The sequence below is a fragment of the Toxorhynchites rutilus genome, chromosome 2 (assembly GCF_029784135.1).
Source record: "Toxorhynchites rutilus septentrionalis strain SRP chromosome 2, ASM2978413v1, whole genome shotgun sequence".
Lineage (NCBI taxonomy): Eukaryota > Metazoa > Arthropoda > Insecta > Diptera > Culicidae > Toxorhynchites > Toxorhynchites rutilus.
Genome location: NC_073745.1, coordinates 113,703,007 through 113,723,133, shown reverse-complemented (window position 1 = coordinate 113,723,133; position 20,127 = coordinate 113,703,007). Strand labels below are relative to the sequence as shown.

The 20,127-nt window shown below is 37.8% G+C and overlaps 1 protein-coding gene across 1 annotated transcript in view; it reads right to left on the bottom strand.

The window, feature by feature from the left end:
- LOC129767957 (myb-like protein O) overlaps positions 1-14,984 on the bottom strand; it is a 33,592-nt gene extending 18,608 nt beyond the window's left edge. The window contains exons 1-2 of the mRNA XM_055769278.1: positions 14,564-14,984; positions 10,710-11,178 (exon numbers count right to left, since the gene is read on the bottom strand). Of these exons, the coding sequence (XP_055625253.1) occupies positions 10,710-11,178; positions 14,564-14,591 (497 nt within the window). The 5' untranslated portion in view covers positions 14,592-14,984. The remainder of the gene's footprint in view (positions 1-10,709; positions 11,179-14,563) is intronic.
- Between the last annotated feature and the right edge of the window lie 5,143 nt (positions 14,985-20,127).

The following is a 20,127-nucleotide window of genomic DNA, read 5'->3' as shown; positions in this document are numbered from 1 at the left end:
CATTCATATTCTACTCCCAACACAAGTCAATCAAACAATTATTATTTCTACAAACATAAATACTCATATATAAAAATGGCGTGAGGCTATAATAAACATTTCACGAAAATATTTTGCGCCATTTGTTTTTTTCATGTCTGTAATAAATCGTATATGAGTATGGCAAAAGTCGTATTTGGTGCTTTGACAATTCATGAATATATTCATATTAAATCGCAATTCAATTTCAACATAATCGCTATTATAGCCGGTCAAAGTTGCATATTCATCCAAACAAATTTGGTAAGCATTTGCCATGTATGTATATGGCCTTCACTTTTGCATGCATATGCCAGTTAGGCGCATTGTATGCCTACCAAATTTTCGGGCATATGATGTTATATATACGCTTGTTATGCGATTTAATGTTTGCTGGGTAGTAGCAAGGCTACATGCACAAATCACGTACCGCGCAAAAGATGAGGGAATGGTCGAGGTGTGTTACTTGCTGCTTATAGAGGACATATCTAGCGTTACTTAAGAAAAGATGTAGTCGAATAATAGGATTTGAAGCGATAGGTCATTTGTGTACCGTGCCAGACGAAATTAACACATCGTGAAGTTAATCAGTTTAAAGCCGATAAATATCAGAAAGCGTATGTTAACTCATGAATATTCTATGATCCATTAGTTTTCTGCAACCCTAGTGCTGAAAACAAGAGATGCTCCCACGTCAACAGCCAAACCGATTACTTACAACTTCTACAGACACGATGAAATGATTTTGCTATATGACAATGCTCAAATAAATGTTACGAGTGAGTTCAAAATATTCTCTGATGCGATGGAGTGTAGCATATTACTCTTTCCTCCATACTTTGCTAACATTGACAGTTCATTGTTCCCGGGTTTATGAAGAATGAAGGCGGAGTCTATTAATAGGTCGCCGACCCCTTGGGGTCGATGTCGGTTTTCCCGTTTTGTAATTTGTATTAATAATTATTATTTATACTTGATATTGACTGAATTTTATGTTTATTGAAGAGAAAATAATATCAAGTTTACACTAACTTAATCAATCGCAATTTTTTCGAATTGGTAAGTATTTTGTGTATAAAGATAAAATTCGGCTATAGGGGTCGAGAGTATCACTTCATTCTGGAAAAGATGTCTCTTGTCCAAAATAGTTTGAGAATCCCTGTTCTAATCTCTATATTCGATAACGAATCAATGATTCCACCAACCCATGAAGCGCACCAAGCGTCATAACGCACTATACGACGTCTCGATGCGTGTTATCATGTATGGTAAGAGTGGTGCGCAAATGATCCATAGTTGATCAAATTATTCGCTCTGATTGACAACTATGTTGACCGTAAAATGGACAAAGAACGCGGAGAGTTTCTCGTACAAAACCATGAATTTTGGAAAAATCCTGAAAAACTTACAACTTAGAGATATTGTTCAGGTCAGCCTATTCACGGTGAAATGGCGAATCAAACTAAACACAAAACAAATGACAGCTGTCAAAATGACGCATATATCGGAAAATATTGCCAGCTTAAAGTTCTATACCTCTATATATAATTCAATACCCATCATATGGATAATTAACTTTTATCAATTATCAATGAACAGGACAGAACAGAATATAATGCATCGCCAAATTAAAAACTCATTGCCGGACAAGATGTGAACCAACTCAATGAGGACCTCGCTCTTCATACTCATGCCTTTCAAAAGAGCATTATTGTAGGGTCATAAACAAGACTCCTACATTTCATGAAGCGCATGTGCAAATAATACGAGAAAACCAGTTTGGGGCGTTGAGAGTACAAGCCTCTCTGGCGGCTGCTTTACCCTATCATCTTTTCTTTGCTTTTTCTGCTCGGACGTGTTTTTCTGTGCCTCGCCAAGTATGCTCCACTTGGAGTGCTGGCAGACGACAGGCAGCTGAACGATTTCCTGCCATGTTCGCTTATAGAAGTACAGCACTGCTCGTTCGAATTTATACGTGGTCATATTGGTGTATGAGTGAGCTCGTCTGTATAGTGTATTACAGTGAAATGCAGGGGAATGAAATCGTTGTATTTTAGGTCGAAACGAACAGGTTCGTTGAGGGATTTTTCACAGCGGCCATTTAATTTTTTCTGTTCTGCTCTTTGAATAATGTTCGAACTATGACATTATAAATTATATTAAGTTATTACAAAACCATTAGAAATTGATGTTAATTTTGATAAACTTCCAAATAATATTGGATTTTATGAACTTTGCAATAAATTTATGATTGTTTTATTTTATGTTCTGCCTTTTAAGATTTTAATGTTACCGAATTCAACACTTGGTTCGATGAAGTTTAAACCGACAAACGGCTATTGGTATTTGATCAATAACTTATAGTAGTCGTTCGGCAACTGGGCGTACTTAAACTGGACTGCTCTTTAACTGGGCTTCAGCCTAGTTAAAAACTAGGGGTTATATCTGTGTTACAACCGCAAGGTGAACGTAGGAATACTGTTGACTTAGTAATCATTTATTTCAAGTTGCATCCGAGAGAATAGAGATCATTTCAGAGCGATCACCAGATTAGTGTGATTTCAATACCCCGATCTATTCGTCTTGATGCAGGCTACAAGTCAATGATTATTGCTTATTGGGGTGTATCATTTTACGACATAACTGGTCATGTCGAGCTATGTTGGCCTTATCCAATGACTTGCGAATCGGCGCGGCGTGTGTGGCACGACATGTCGACAATATTGGAGCAACTACGTCATTTATTGACGATTATCATAATTCACCAGAATATTGGAATAACAAAATTATTGATTATAAAAACAATAATATCAAAACAGATATGTTGAAGCAGTGACCGATCGTATACTACTCCTACTATACATCGTAGTGGCTGAGGAGGAAACAAAACAAAAAATACGGGTGGGTAATGTCGGGGACATAACCGAAGTGACGTAGGACTATACAAAGGGGACAGCTTTTGTTAAATATATATTTTAAATATATTGTTTTATTTTCTTCTCCTACGTGAATACCTACCTATCTACCTGAAAAATGGATTAGTTTACTGTTTACTCTTTATGAACATGTTGATGGTTCTGAAAAGAACCTTTGGTGTTGTGTTTTTGTTATCACTCGATATTCCCATCTTGTTCGGTTAAACCTTCCTGTTTAGCTATTGCTACTCGCCACAGCTTTCACAGTCGGAAAATTTCTTCCCATCCAGCTTGTGACATGTTGTTCAGTAAATTACATTTAATGCGACGTTCCGGAGAAACACTTTGCCACTCACTGAAACTAATTGTTGCCTTGATGAGCGCCGAACCGAAGCTCTGTTCTTGATGCGGGTTTTCTGATTGTCGTGAGCAGCTTTGCAAGCCAACTCGAGCACTCCGACGGCCGAAACTCTATAATCGCTGTTAGGTATACTGGTGCTCGGGCACCAATCCGTTTGGCCTAGTTACCCTTGCCGAGCAATCAGTGAATGCGACCAACAGGGAACTGGAGACCTGCACGGTTCGCGTGAGACTTTGCCTTTCCCTTAACTTGTCCTCCTTTGTTACGTCCACGATGCCGATGCCGTACAACCACACGGGTTTACGGTTTGAAAGAAAATAAGATATTTTTTTGGGGTCCGCGTGTTTTATACTCTAGCGGTACACACTCACAGGATAGAGACAAATCGACAGACTCAGCCAGAGGGGCGAGTCCAACGAGACGAACGAATGAGCGTTAAAAGAGAGCGATGGCAAAAAAATACATTCATTACGATTTGTTCGCTCGTTGGATTCACATGCAGGCTAAAAAGGGTCCTTTTCAGGATCACAAAATTATCTTCAATCTAAAGAGTTTATTGTTTTGTTATCACTCGATATCCCCATCTTGTTCGGCTGAACCTTTATGTCTAACGATTGCATTTGCCACTCGCCACAGCTTTCACAGTTGGAAAATTTCTTCCCATCCAGCTTGTGACATATTTTACAGTAAATTACATTCAATGGCACGTCGCATTACCACCACTCAGTGTCGGATTGGAGGTAATTTTAACCTGTAATTGAACATTTGCGATGACAGTGGTACAGTGTCGACTTTCAATTCATAATTTGGACCCCGAACTCTATGTTAACAAAAATGTCCAACTAAATATGTCGCATTACAGGTCCGACCAATTAGCTAAATGTCGAGATAAGTGTAAATTACTGTACTTTCAATCTAGAAGCAATTTAAGAATTGGTGAAAATCAATTAGCTCAGAACAACTGACAAATCCACATACTCATCATATCCGGGTAAACAAATTATGAAAAAATCAATTTGTGTTTTATTATTATTTTGGATATTGTTTTAGAAAGCATTGAACTGTATTTCCTAAACTCTTTTTTGGAAGGTTTAATGGCCCTGAGAAGCGCCTTGTTTTAAGGAATGGTTCCAATTTAGAAAACTTAGTACTCGTGGTTTTGAAAAAAACCATTTCGATCGCCCTCGATGCCGCCTTGTTCTGGATTTGCCACCAAAGCAGTTTGTATAAAGAACAAACTTTTTTCTTCTGCTACCTGATGCCGTTTTGCGATTGCGTTTGCCACTCGCCACTCACTGCGACTGCCTGTTGTTGTCTTGATGTCCACCGAACCGAATGTGTTCTGTTCCGAATGCGGGTTTTCTTATCGTCGCGAGCAGCTTTGCCAGCTAACTCGATCACTTCGGCGGCCGAAACTATATAACGCCGGCTAGGTGGACTGGTGCACTGGTACTAACGCGCTCGGCCTAGCAACCCTTGCGGGGAACTCCAGATCAACACGCTTTCCCTTCACTTTTCCTCCTTTACCATGTCCAGACATGGCTGCTTGTGTTGGTTTGTTGATGTGATGTGATGCGAAACGATGTGGTGTACGGTTTGAATGAGAATGATCGTTACGTCAGCGGAGCGGGGATTTTTAAGCTGACTGGCTTTCTCGAGAATTACGTATGTGTGAGACTGCGACCAATATTTCGTTCATGTTTTTCTTTTTCCTTTCCAATCGTGCTTCATTCTATTTCGCTGCTGCTCTGGTTGCCCGTTTTGGTCGGTACGATTTGAGGAGCACAAAATGGACCAATCAAAAATGGGCACATAGTGCATTTTGACAATGCTTGATATTTCACAATTATTCAATTATTTATCTCAAGAAAAATGAAATGTTATTCGTTATGATAGATGCGTAGATATATTTCCTATCAATTGATGCAAAAACCTTTGCGATCTATTGAGAAATGCTCGAATTATAAGCGTTCCAAATCTTGCATTTTTTCCTACTTGTTCAGTGCCTAGATTTCCATTTCACCCCCTATATCTTCCGGTTAGACGTAGTCCTACGTCAAAAAAATGCGTAAGTATCGTATCCATTGTTGTTTACATTTAAAATAGGTCGAATTCCGCCTTTAGACATTTTGTCTTTCGAAAAAAATGGCTATTATACCACTTCGTTGATCCGCAAAAGAATTATTAACGCTCAAAGTTGGAATCGAATTCTCCTCGGAAATACCCAACGCAAATAATACCCCCTCCCCGACAATTAGAATTATAGATCGATTGCGGCATTCGTGTACATTTGATATTGTAACTGCTTGATATGACTCGATACGTTACATGATCGCCGGAATACTGCCAAAGCTTGCTTCATGTTGGATCTTATTTTATCCTACGTCAATTGCCCAGAACTTCAGCAATTAAATTAAATTAAATTTCAACATTCAACGGCGAAGCCTGCGGTCTCTGTGTTCGATTTTGGTTTGTCCCACGCGTCACTAAAAAGACCACAATTACGGATTCTCGTGTTAATGTATAAGTGTTTTAGTGTATTAGTATTGAAGTGTTATCGTCATCAGGGTTACAATAATTATACCTGTTGATTTCATTTATAAATAAATAAATAAGTATATATGGTGAAATATTCACTACTCCATATAAAAGATTTCGTATTCTTCGCTATCGAATCCATACCCAATGGCACCATTTGTACGCAATATATGTCGAATTATCGATAGTTCGTTTTTCATTAGAGGGCTCAGGCTCAGATCGGCAATAGAATAGACATTCTACACTTACTTCACAATCCCAACTAAATGGATGTCTGAGTGGGCACCGGCTTATATACAGATTTGTGTGATATCAATAACCGTTTTTCAAAGCTATCGTTTCCTGCATGAATGTTGTATGCTTTAAACGGGTTAAATTAAAAAACGTGGTAGAATCTGGAACCACATTCTGTTCATTAATGTACACAAAAATACCATTAAAGCCATTACTACCCTTTCTTCTGTTTATTCAATTATGCAGAAGAAGACAAGGAATCATCATTTACCTTTTTAAACACAAGTCTAAGATGCGACAAATTTTACAGATTTGCATGCCGACGAATACTCGTTCTTGGAAAAATGACGACTTATAAATATCAACTGTACTTTCAACCTAAGACCTCATTTGAACTCGTTGAGTAAGATACGACGGGTTTTTCAGGCGATGCCAATTCCGACGACAAACAGGACGACTTTCTAATCAAGGTCAATATTGTTTTTGACTACCGAATGTTTCAGCTCACCTGGACTAGGACCCTACCTGGAAGTAGGGTTAACAGCTGAATTCATTCTACTTAGCAATGATTAGTAAAAAGTATCTTCCCAGCAAACATTAAATCGTATAATTTTGCACGTGCCAAGTCTTACAAGAAATCCGAATAAATCATAATCGCATATAATATCAATCAAAGTATGTATCGTGTATATTTGAAATCGCATAAAATGTAAAAACTCGATTTTATATACCATTACCAAATTAAGTCGCATATCGGTATAATAAACATCAATTTTATGATGTACATTGTCGTAAAATATATTTAATCCGCATCATATGCGTATATTACGCTGATGCAGTTTGTGTGTCGTATAAGCGTATAATTTAAATCGATTCAGTACTGTAGTAAATCGTGTTGCATGCTGAAGAAAATCATGAAACAGTAAATCATATTAGATCCTAATAAAGGACATATTACATCATATTGAAATGTCAATGAAATGCTGATGCACTCGAAAGTTTTAACCGCTATTGAATTAAATTGCAGATAGCCGCGCGAGATAGCTGGTGGATGATAATCCAGAGGACCGGAGTTCGAACCCATAACGGAGCAGTTTTCACCAAACATCAATCTGTGCCATTTTAAACATTCAATTCCACTCCCAACACAAGTCAATCAAACAATTATTATTTCTACAAACATAAATACTCAATAATAAATATATAATATATAAATATATAATACATATTTTGCGCCATTTGTTTTTTTTCTATGTCTGTAATAAATCGTATATGAGTATGGCACTAGTCGCTATTATAGCCGGTCAAAGTTGCATATTCATCCAAACAAATTCGGTAAGCATTTGCTATGTATGTATATGGCCTCCACTTTTGCATGCATATGCCAGTTAGGCGCATTATATGCCAACCAAATTTTAGGGCATATGATGTTATATATACGCTTGTTATGCGATTTAATGTTTGCTGGCCCAGCAAACATTAAATCGTATAATTTTGCACGTGCCAAATCTTACAAGAAATCCGAATAAATCATAATCGCATATAATATCAATCAAAGTATGTATCGTGTATATTTGAAATCGCATAAAATGTAAAAACTCGATTTTATATACCATTATCAAATTAAGTCGCATATCGGTATAATAAACATCAATTTTATGATGTACATTGTCGTAAAATATATTTAATCCGCATCATATGCGTATATTACGCTGATGCAGTTTGTGTGTCGTATAAGCGTATAATTTAAATCGATTCAGTACTGTAGAAAATCGTGTTGCATGCTGAAGAAAATCATGAAACAGTAAATCATATTAGATCCTAATAAAGGACATATTACATCATATTGAAATGTCAATGAAATGCTGATGCACTCGGAAGTTTTAACCGCTGTTGAATTAAATTGCAGATAGCCGCGCGAGATAGCTGGTGGATGATAATCCAGACGACCGGAGTTCGAACCCATATCGGAGCAGTTTTCACCAAACATCAATCTGTGTCATTTTAAACATTCATATTCCACTCCCAACACAAGTCAATCAAACAATTATTATTTCTACAAACATAAATACTCATATATAAAAATGGCGATTCGTGAGGCTATAATAAACATTTCACGAAAGTATTTTGCGCCATTTGTTTTTTTTCTATGTCTGTAATAAATCGTATATGAGTATGGTAAAAGTCGCTATTACAGCCGGTCAAAGTTGCATATTCATCCAAACAAATTCGGTAAGCATTTGCCATGTATGTATATGGCCTCCACTTTTGCATGCATATGCCAGTTAGGCGCATTATATGCCAACCAAATTTTAGGGCATATGATGTTATATATACGCTTGTTATGCGATTTAATGTTTGCTGGGGGGTTACTCGCAACAGACAGTTATTTGTATTTTATCAATGTATATTTTCCTTTTTTCATATTTTTGCACGACAATCGCCGACTCCGAATAAGGAATAAATTTGAATACACCCGAAGAAGACGATATCGTGTAAGGAAGAAATATATATCATACTGTAGAAATAATGTTTGTCGAACAGTTATATGAGCATTAAAATTAGACTGTCAACAAACAGAATAAAATAAAATACCGCCAATCACAAACAACAAATTATAACACAAAATCACAAAAAATCATGCGGGGTACCAGATTCGAACAAATAAAACTCCCATCCGGGAAGCCTCACATAGCTCTATCCAAAGCAGGGTAGGCCAATGTACAATGCTCGAAGCGCAAGTGCAAATAATACGACAAACAAAACTAGTTCCGCCTTGAACAATTCTGGCTGCTTTACCCTATCACGCTCCCCGACGTCGAACTCTAGCAGTTTGACGTGTTTTCTGCTTCACCGTTAAATCTGCTTCGCTTGGAGTGCTGGCAGACAGCTGTGTAGCTTTTCTCGCAGCGTCCGCCGCTATCAGCTTGAAAATATTGAGCACTGCTCTGTGGGATTTTCGCATGTATGGGTATGTTGGTGTATGTGTCTACACGTCTACAGAGCCTAGACAGTAAAGTGTGCATGGGGATGAAGGTCGAATGAAAAAATACTGCGGCCATTTTGGTTTTTTTTCTCTTCGACTGAATCATTGAATTTTGATACATGACGTCACGAAAATTCAAAAATTTTAAAAATTACTATTACATTCTATAGATTTGTATAGCGATTTTTCGGGGTTATGAGAACGACGTTTGAAATGTAAACTAATTCATTCTTGGGAATTCGTATCAAAATGGAACTTCTACTGAACCATTTCAAGGCTAGCGGTGAATGAACTTTGTACTTGAAACCTCTCTACAATAGGGAAAATTAAACTCATCATTATAAAAACCTGTTAAGAATTTTATAGAGTTCGGTGAACCTCGAGAACCCGAGCGAAAATTATTGGACATTACCATGTGGCTATTTTTCTTTTCAAAGTATAATTTTCATCGTTTATTTTCAGATTCCTATTACCGTAGCTACTTCAGGCAAGGCGCAAATTGAGACGCATATAGCGCGAGTAACTTGGCGCGATATAGCGCCTGTTTTTGTGGCTAATGAAAACAGATAGAAGGGCGCAAATTGGCCAGATGACGCGAGATGGTGGAGCGCTCGTGAGACACGACTCGCGCGACGCTGTGGCTGAACCACAGTTTCTCGTGCTGGTCATGTCGGTTGTGGTAGTTGTGTTGGTGAACAATCATATAGCGCCGTGGGTTTGACACTGTATGGCTGTACTGGTCGGGTGATTGTGTTAGTAAATAAATATATCGCGCAACTCTGTGTTAATCAGTCATTGTATGCGAGTGGCATGTTATTTACACCAAACTGCGATTCAATATGCGCTCCACCACGCTACGTTTGTGGCACGTATGAGTCGTGTTGTAGTCTCGCGTTCGCTTACGAGCGCTATACGCTTCTCAATTTGCGCCTAGCGTCAGAGCTGCAATTCGTTCGAAACCATCGTTTCGTTCGAGTTATAATTTCGCTTTCCCTATTTCGATATTTCGAACGATTTATTTTTGGAAGAGAAGCAGATTCGAACGAAATGCAAAAACAACTCGAACGGAATACAACATGAAATTTTATCAAATCATTCGAAATATTTCGAATTGATCGAAATACAGAATAGGGGTGATAAATTAAAGCTTGAGTTCAGGTCAAATTCCATTAAAATACGGACAAATAACCTTAAATTTTCAGTGCTTTTTTCAGTTTACCTAAGCCTACTCGGATCTAACCCTGTTTTCGGGTGGTATCACAAGGGTTGAAGTAATTATGGCCTCCAGAAAACGTAGTAAATTAAAACCACTTTCGGTGTGCTTATTCTACCTCAACATTCATTCCACATTTCCACAAAAATGAAACATGAAGCTTAATGTTTTTCGGATTTTCCTTCAATATTCTCTAACTTATTTTCATCATCCTAATTTGGATGGAGGCGAACACAACGATATCAAGACAGCTAATATCTGACCATCCGTTCCCTAGTGATGATGATGATGATGTTGGATTAAAGAGGCTTTAAACTTTTCAGTTCATTCGCCTCTATACTAGTGATGATGAATTATACGTACGGTTTTAAATATAAGTTTGTATTTGATATACATAAACTAGGATTGAACATATGATTGTCAAGAAAACATTCAAATACTTACTTCTTCTGCTTCTCGATGTAGTTGGCCAACGCCCAATGCTGCGCACGCAAGTGCCACATGATCTTCGGTGCACAGCTAAAACACTGCCAGTTGTCATTGCGGGAAATGTCCTGCACGCAGGCACGGGACAAGTTCTGCACGATGCACTTCTTGCAGAACACATACGGACACTTCGAGCAACAGTACACCTCGCCTCCCTGGCCACACCACCGACAGTACAGCTCGCTGCCATCTTCGCCCTTGTCGAACTCACCACTGTTGTAGAAGGTATGGCAGTTACGGCAGTGCGTCACCCGAAGCACCGGATGCATCCGTATAACGGCCTCCGAGATCGGAGCCGTCCCGATGTGCATGTAGCATGATGTGCAGTGCACTTTCCGTTCCGAGATTTTGTTCACGTTTGGGAAGGCGCGCATGAAGAATTGCTTCTCCTGCTCCGATGTGTCATCTTCGAAGTGCAAACGGTAACCTGCGGGATACAAATGAACGATTTAGGTAGGATCATTTAAAAAAAAGAGAGATTAAGAAATTGGATTGCACTATTGGTGGGATTGAACTCTTTTTTAATTTTCATTTTTATAAGTGTAATTTGTTTTCTCTAAAAGAATGCCCATCAACACAGGACCAGAATATTCTTCATTTAAGATTAAACTTAAGCCATATTACCATCGATTTTGCGTTTAAGAATTTTAACTTTTTTATGAGTGTAACAGCTTCAGCTTGAGTTTGCGGAGTTGTTTCTTCTGAGCATTGACGCTAGATTGAATCGATTTTCTAGATTCGGTCTATCAACTCTTCGTTATTAAGTGACGATCACGCGCTATAATTTTAGAGTCAATTATGATTGAAATGGGTTGGAAATTTAGTCCGATACTCGCGATTTAAATTGTTTCAGTACAGTAGAAAGGTTATACAAGGTATATTAATCCATTAACGAATCAAGCCGTAAACATATTTTTTTTATTTTTTCCAATCTTCTATGCTGGCTACAAAAAGGCGGCCATTTTAGCGACCCCTTGGTTACGACCCAGGAACGGAATTCTTGACTCTCCAGTCATTCTTGTACACCAAAGATCTTAAAATCCCGAAGAAAGGGGGACACTGAGGGAGATTTTTGGGTACAAATATTACAAAATTATTTTGACGTGGGATTATGTCTAACCGGAATATATGGGGGGTAAAATGGAAACCTAAACACAGAACATGTTATTTTCCATGAGATAAACAATTAAATAACTGTAAAATGTTAAGCGTTATCTAAACGTCCTAGCTGTCACATTTTAATTGGCCCGATTTGCAGTTTCCCCAACACAAACATCAAAACCAAGCAGCCTGGGTAAATCGGCATTGTCAATAAATGAAGTTGGGGGAATGTTTGTTCCCACCGAATTGTGTTTCTTAACACGGACTTCAAAACCAAGGTCTGGCGAAATCGACATTGCACACAAATTCAAGACAGAGGTATTTTTGGAATTTGTTCAATTTCTTTACTTAGAGCATCCCCACCAGTTGTTAATTTCAGTTGTTAAACACAATTAGGCACCCCTTCACCATAACTTGGCAACCACACCGGGAGTCGCTATTCGGGTGAGTAAATCGCACCCCCAAAGTAGCAGCCGGTTCATAATTTTTGCGACCTAGTAGTTACTTCATCGCAATGTTGCTATTTGCACCAGAAGTCAAAATTTTGTTCTGATTCTCTCCGTTCTGCGTTGGTTGTGGTTAAGTTTTTTTTATAAAATAATAATTTTTGCTAATAAATTCCCCAAGTCTCTAGTTGCTAATACTACCATAAGGCGTTGAAATTATTCAATTTTTTTATGTTTTTCAACGATTTTCCTCGAAGAGAAATTATGATCATGGTTTGTCCAAAAAATTCGAATTCTCAATTAGATGTATTTTTTTGGACTTTGATCATGTGTACGTTATATTGAGGTAAAATGTACGTTATATCGAGTGACGTTATATCGAGGGTACGTTATAACGAGTGTACGTTATATCGAAGTTTCCCTGTATTGCGTTTTCTGGGGCATTGTAAAGTGTTCACCTCAACACACTCAATATAGAGAAACTAAAGTTTCTGCTATGCGCGATAAACACAATAAACAAAGTTAAACAAACTGCAGCGAGCCAAGCGGTTGCCATAGAAATCATGTGGACAAAACAACATTATTGAATTGGACAACTCATGATCAGAATTGAGTTCTTCAAAACGCGTTAATTTAATGGTTTAGCTATGTAAATCTGATACAAATGGTGTGCAAGAATATTGTTTACAATATTTGTAAGTGTTATAATCCAGAAAAGGTCTGAATACGAGCGAAATAATCATCTGGTGATCGATTAATAGTTAGCTCGAATAAGGAGCGCATTGACCCCAATAGTTGGTATATTTTGTAATCCTTTAAAACATGTGATTTCGTAAAAATATACTATAAAACTACTGTAAATCATGAAAAAGACAATTTTATTAAATGTTTTGAAACATTCGAATACCTGATTTGAGCCAGGAAATTATGTTTCATGCGAACTGAAGGCGAGAGATGTAGAATGGTAATTTTGCTTGTTCGAAATGTTGCTTGAACGGTGCAAAAGGATGTCTTTTTTTGCATTGAATCGTAGTCGGTTACGGAGAACGGATTCACTACGAAAATCCAAAACGTTAAAGATTGTATGTCAAGCCCAGCCAACCAGAAAAATAAATGCTGAAGCCGCATATCCATGGTGCCACCGTGATGTTCTGTATTTTGCGGTGGTAATTCATTATGAGCTGCCAAAACCTGGTCAAACGATCAATGAAGGCTGGAGTTGATCCGTTTAAAGCGTGCTTTTGCCGAAAAACGTCCAAATTATGCGACCAGACACGAGTCGATAATATTCCATCATGACAACGCTCGGTCTCATGTTGCCGTTCGAGTTCTATCTGGAAAATTGCGGATGAGAAATTCTGGTTCATCCGCCTTTCAGACCATTTCTTGCCTCTTCCGACTAGGCGTCGATCGATGCAGAACGCTTTGAGAGGAATACACTTTACTTCAAAACAGAATACCAAACATTCGCTGGATTCGTTCTTGGCTTCAAAAGATGAACGATTCTTTCACGACGGCAAATTGGCAGGAAAATAGAAAAAGGCAGTGCCCAATACTTAATTCATTTCATAATTCAAACAAATGCGTTCTCCATACAAAAAAACGGAACGAATTAAGGTGCACATCTACAGTTATGAAACAAATTTAAAATGGTATTGCATGTTTTATGTCTTCACAATAAATTCCATTAATGTACTTTAACAAAAATATATGAGACGCTTAAGACCGGAGTGGAGCAATTTAAGTACTATAATAGTTCTGAATAGAAAAAAAAACAGTAATAAAAATCAGATGATTCTATTTCGGCTTCTTCATTTCGTTTTCAGTGGCACTAACGGTTCTAGAGGTAATTAGTAATTAAGACATAATTGAGATTTCTATACTAAATAACACAAACAAATCAACTGAAGCCTTGAGTCTAGCTTCGAATAAAAAAATATTTCCAAAACAAAAGTTGATACCACTCATCGCACCGCGTACAATATTTACACATTTACCCTATGAAGCGTTTTATTTATCTGCAGCAGCTTTCGCCCCAACAAAAACTGAGCGGCTTATTTACAACTAACAAAATATTCTTCCAAATTGTTTACGCAACAAAAGAAACCACAACATACAAATTGCGGGGGAATATTCGGAAAGTATCGGAATACTTCTAAGCCGCTAAACATTCTGCACTAACTTGGCGCGAAACAAATTTTATCCTCGCGTCAAAAACCCCACAACTATTACGAGCAACACCACAAAGCACAAATCGAAACTCACCGTCCTCATCGTAAAACTCGTCTGACATGATTTCGAATGTCTATCAAACTTATAACCGCGATAATTCACTTCACCTGTCACAAGAGGACTTTTTACCTTTCTTCAATCACCACCACTCACTATTAGAAAAATCCTCAACAAAATGTTTGACGTTTATCGCTCACCAAACCGAAGCACACAATTAGCATCGCCTCCTACAATGTACTCTAATTATGCTAGAATGCCGAGAGCGGATACTGAAACACTCATTAAACGCGACAGTCTACCAAATTCAGCTTTCCACTGCAATTTCAATATGGCGCCCGTAGGCCACAGAGTATTCCACTTTCCCTTCTGCACGGGGAGAAAAAAACACAGCGGCGAGAGCACGTACCCACGACCGTCGCGCTTGAACACTGTGAAAGATTTGATTCAACGAAGCAAAAATTTCAACAGCGAAGTCCCGTTCCGAGAAGACCACTACACCCGTGCGAGACCAGATGGCGTAGGAAACAGTGGACCAATCAGGCACTGCGAGAAGGCGACGGAAGATCGGCGGTTTGCATGCAAGAGCAAGATAGCACACACTTGTATGCAACACACTCGACTGGAAATGTGTGTGTACCAGCTACGTGTAGCTGTCATTGAAAGGGCGCCATTTTCTGGATTGTAGCATAGTGAACGCGCTTGTCGATGTCAATCAATAGCTGCTACTGTCAAAAAAATTTATTTTCACAATTGTACCCGATATGGTACATTTTTTACCAAGAATGATTGAAATCTGGCTTTGCTTAACCACAAGCTTTCATTTGGTGTATGAATTGCGAGAAACCGACTCATAACTCCGAAGAAATTGACGACGAAACATCCAAGATGACGTGGTTCGGATGGCTAAAGTTCTCTCCTATTTTTTCACTTAATGTTGTTAAAACCTTTATATAGTTGTAGTATTTCCTTTATTCGCTCATTTGATACATTCATTTTTATACAGGTCAAATTTCACAAAAAACAAATATTCGTCTTCCATATTGTTTCTTAAACACCGTGAGGTGAGTTCTTGTTGTTTGAAAGGATCACTAGATCTATAATTTTGTTGGGTTGGATATAAAAAACAATGATCATTCGTTTACATATATTGTGCTCAAATATTGACTTAAAACAATCAAGTTCAATTCTTTCTAGTCAATATCTAGCTATAATATATGTAAACAATGTTCATACAAAAAACAAGGGGTCTATCGATTTTCACTACGATTTTTATTATCCGGATTTTTTTTGAAAATGTTTCCGCTATCGCAACATTAGTTATGAATAATTGTGTGACAAACCGATAGATATAAACTTCAAAGCAGATCGGGTAGTTTTTACAATTCTTACTACTTACTTCGTACTCTTGTACAGGCGATTTGGTTTTGCTGTACAAGAGATTTTGGCCTAAGCCTAGATATACCACATCTAAAAATAAATGGTATATTTCATGAGGAACTATTCCCCAGGAATCCCCTTTTCTTATTTCATAAAGATTATTTATTCTTAATAATAACAAATGGGGTCTATCGATTTTTGCCATGATTTTCATTGTTCCGTAAATACTCCAACCTCGTTCTATAACCTATCACCTTAAGCTTCGCACACAAATAAGGTAAAGCGTGAAGGGGAGGACTGTCGAGGCTGCGTTATTTGTTGCTTATTTGGGGTATATATTGTGGTTTTTAATATGTTAAGCACCGACCGAGTGGGGGACTAACAATGCATTTTCTGTCTGGGTTCGCGTCGGTCCCTGTGGACCAACAGGGGTCTTTTCTACAAATCATTTCTCGCATTTGTTATCGCCGTTCCGAGCTCCGATGCTTTCTGGCCACAATCTACCTTCGGTCCACTGGACCGGCGTGAACCAAAGGGAAATTTTAATGCCAATCCCCATGAACCGATATGGAGCTCAGCGTGTTAAGGGGGAGAGGATTCAGAGGTCGTATTTTTAACGTTACGTAATTTGTGGACGAATCCTTAGTTCTACCGCCATTAAACGCCGCCAGAACGTTTTATCATATATTTCGAGCCGTATTCACATACGCTATCAACATCAACGACGACGTCGACGAGTTTAGTCCAAGATAACAACTGACGTTACGTTGACGTTGACTTTGTGTGCGTATCACACTTTAAACAGGTTTGTGTAGTTTTGCTTGCATCATTAGTATTAAGTGGGATACGAATAAAATGTAACGTTCATGTAAAATCAACTTGGGAGAACGTAAATCATATATTTCTCCTCGGAAATATCATTCATCAACATTAGCGTAGACGTCGATATGATTAGACAGTGAAAATAGCTGACGTTGACGTTGTATGTGTATCGCTCTTCAGTACTACTGTTAAACTTGACGCTCAAATCATTGAAACATATTCTTGATGTATTGACCATTTGTTGTGCCCAGACCACAGAGATTAGATCTGCTTTTATTATCAACAAGTTATAAACCACCGATACATAGATTAATTATTTTATTTTTAATCTATCTACCAATATGGGCCTGCGATGCGTCTCTTTCCATTTCTTGCAAAGATTGAAGTTCCCCTTGTTTTATGGCTGTGTATTGGTGTCTATAACGCCCACTGGCGAGCTCGAACGCTGCAACGCGCTATACGGAGGAGTGCTGTCGCACACAAGCGAAGCATGTAGAATGGAAAAGAAAAGTTACGAAACGCGGTACTGATGCTCAGAGAGTGAAACCAGAATATCGAGAAAAAGAGAGGAGGTCGAACGTTCGAATTTTCCAGAACCATTCAAAAGATTACAAAAAGATGCGACAGGCGAGATTTTTTTACCTACGTGGAATCCTTATTTCTTGTTACCCCTTCACGCTTTTTATTTTCAGGTATACGAACATTGATTAGTCATGACGTTTGACATTAGTTCGTTTATAAAATTGTTGTATTGTTTCAACATGGATTTAGATTCATTGTTATACATATATTTTAATAAAATTTGTTTTAACTTATTTTTGTGCAAACAATATTGAGATCGCACACTAATTTAAAACATGTTGATGTTAATATGTCGATGTTGATATAAATAGCTTGCAACAGCGATGGCAAGAGTCGTGACGAACAGTGTATGCTAGGCGGTAGATGACTGTACGAAGAAACTCGTTTAGTATGATTGCCTGCGCTTGTCGTTTACGGGGTGACGTGAATTGTTGTGTTTGTAGACAAATGTTAGGTTATATTTTGCTATTAACTCTGTTTTCAGATACTTAGGGCATACCAGTCTTACCTTGAGAATACATGACATTGTATTTTGATGTAGAACGAATGAGCATTCAAGTTCGAAGGGTTTATAAAACAAAAAAGGGAGATAATCCCCTCTATTCCGCGCGGCGAATGACGTTAAATAGCAAATTTTCTCTCTTTATTGTGGAAGCCACCTTACTTTTCAGCTCCTATTTCATACCTGAGTCGATAATATGAGGACACGACTTCAAATCTCACCTAAGTGACTATCTATAGTCACGCCATTCACCTGCAGGAACACCGTGACTTGAGTCATCTCATGTCACTCGTCGCGTGTATTAAAGGGGAATGACTAGTCTGTCGTAGTGCAACCGATGTGTGACTCTTTGATTTGCATGATGATTCAGCAGATATGATCTGGATACACAGGATGAAGAAAAAGGGAGTTTCTGAAAAGATCGCCGATAACATCTTTTCAAGATGTAACAATATGAAAATGAGTTGATCGGTGTTACGAAAGATAGTTTACATAAGGTACACCGGGGTAAGTTGAAAGACTGGGTGAGTTAAAACGGAAGCCAAACTTTTACTAGGAATGATGGATTGACGTGATACATTTTTTTTCAGTAAATAGTAAACAACAACCCACCTTATGACAGCCATTACCAGAATATTGGAATGCCTTAACGCAATCCGCGTCTTTTTTTTACATTTGCTCGTTTGTGAAATCAAAACAAACATTTTTACGCGTTGACTCGATCGGTCCGAAAACACTATTTTTTTAATATCGCCAGAATTGCACGTCAGATAATCAAATAGGGATAATCCCGCTCTACGAGACCAGTTGAAGTAATGCATATGAAAACTAAACATTCTAAAAATTTAATTTTTTCGAAACATCCAGTGTGAATCTCTATTTTTTTATCGAAAATCATCTGTAATACCTTGTATATGTTGCAAACAAATTTAAATTTTGTGATTTAGGGATTCACTTTCAAGTTGAACTTCTTTAATGCTAATACAAAAACGCTGTATAGGTAGACAAGTAGATAGTTTTTGAGATAAAAGAGTAGAAAGAAATATGTAGGGTAACACGGGGTGATTTGGTCATACGGGGTGACTTGGACCACCCCTATATCTCAAAAAGTAAGCTCAACTTGGGGGCTGTCCACATACCACGTGGACAACTTTGGGTGGGGTGAGGGTGAAGGAGTTACGAAAATGTCCACGTTTGTCCACGGTGAGGGGGAGGGGGTATAGATTACATCCACGTGGACACTAATAAATATTTTGAAAAACAAATATATATCTGTATTCAACTATATAATGAAAATATTCTGCAATGCAAGAAAATTTATTCGTATTTCTGCTGTCTGATAGTGCTGCGTGGTGGAAATTCCATATTTCTTCATATCGTTGAAATTCTTTGCTGAAATTTGTATTCAGAGAGTATCGCATATTAACTGAGAGCGATCGATTTATTTTCCTTGATTTTAAAGAATCTTGCTCTCGATCGTGAGTTCAAAACACAGGGTCCTCAATTTGCCATCTTTGTGTTGTAACAGAATCGAAGTAACAGATCGATCCAAGGTCGAAATAAGATCGATTCATCCTTACAACTGCTCTGCTCTGCAAGAAACATCAGGCTGTTGTTCTATTAATAACACAATAATGATCATATCAACTGTCTCCGCTGTCAGGTGGTCTAGCTAGACAATGGAAGAACAGATAGAATACTCTTACACCTTAATGGATATTGTGTAATGTACCTTTCTGAATCATATTTCGGACAACATCATATTTCGGACACTCTAATATCTTGAAATGCATCATGCACTGATGATATAACTACAAATTTAATATCACAATTGCTTCTTTAGAGTGATCCCTTGGTCCCACTATCACTTCATTTGAGAATAAAATTTGAATTATTACATAGTAGGAAAACATATGGCAACTGTGTAATGCGCTATTTATAGATTCGACAAAAACATGTGATGTACACGATAAAATGCTAATAAACCTAAATAAACAAATGGGATTAAAAAAAATATTTCGACTCATTACGTTAGTAACGGACACAGTTTTTTGACGAGAAAACAAAGAAGTTTTGCGATGATGAATTCTGCAAGTTGCATGAATAATGACGAAAGATTGTGAAACAAAACGGTGCGCATAAAAAAAATCTATGCCTTAGTATTTTGCTTTCGATTTTTTCTTAAATATCGGCATGATTATTTCGAACAACTCAATAGTACCCAATATTTATTAATTTGAACGAAGAAAAATCATTGGTAGATGAATCGCGGGGACTTATTATTGAAGCCCAGGCGAGGAAAGATTTTGCAATA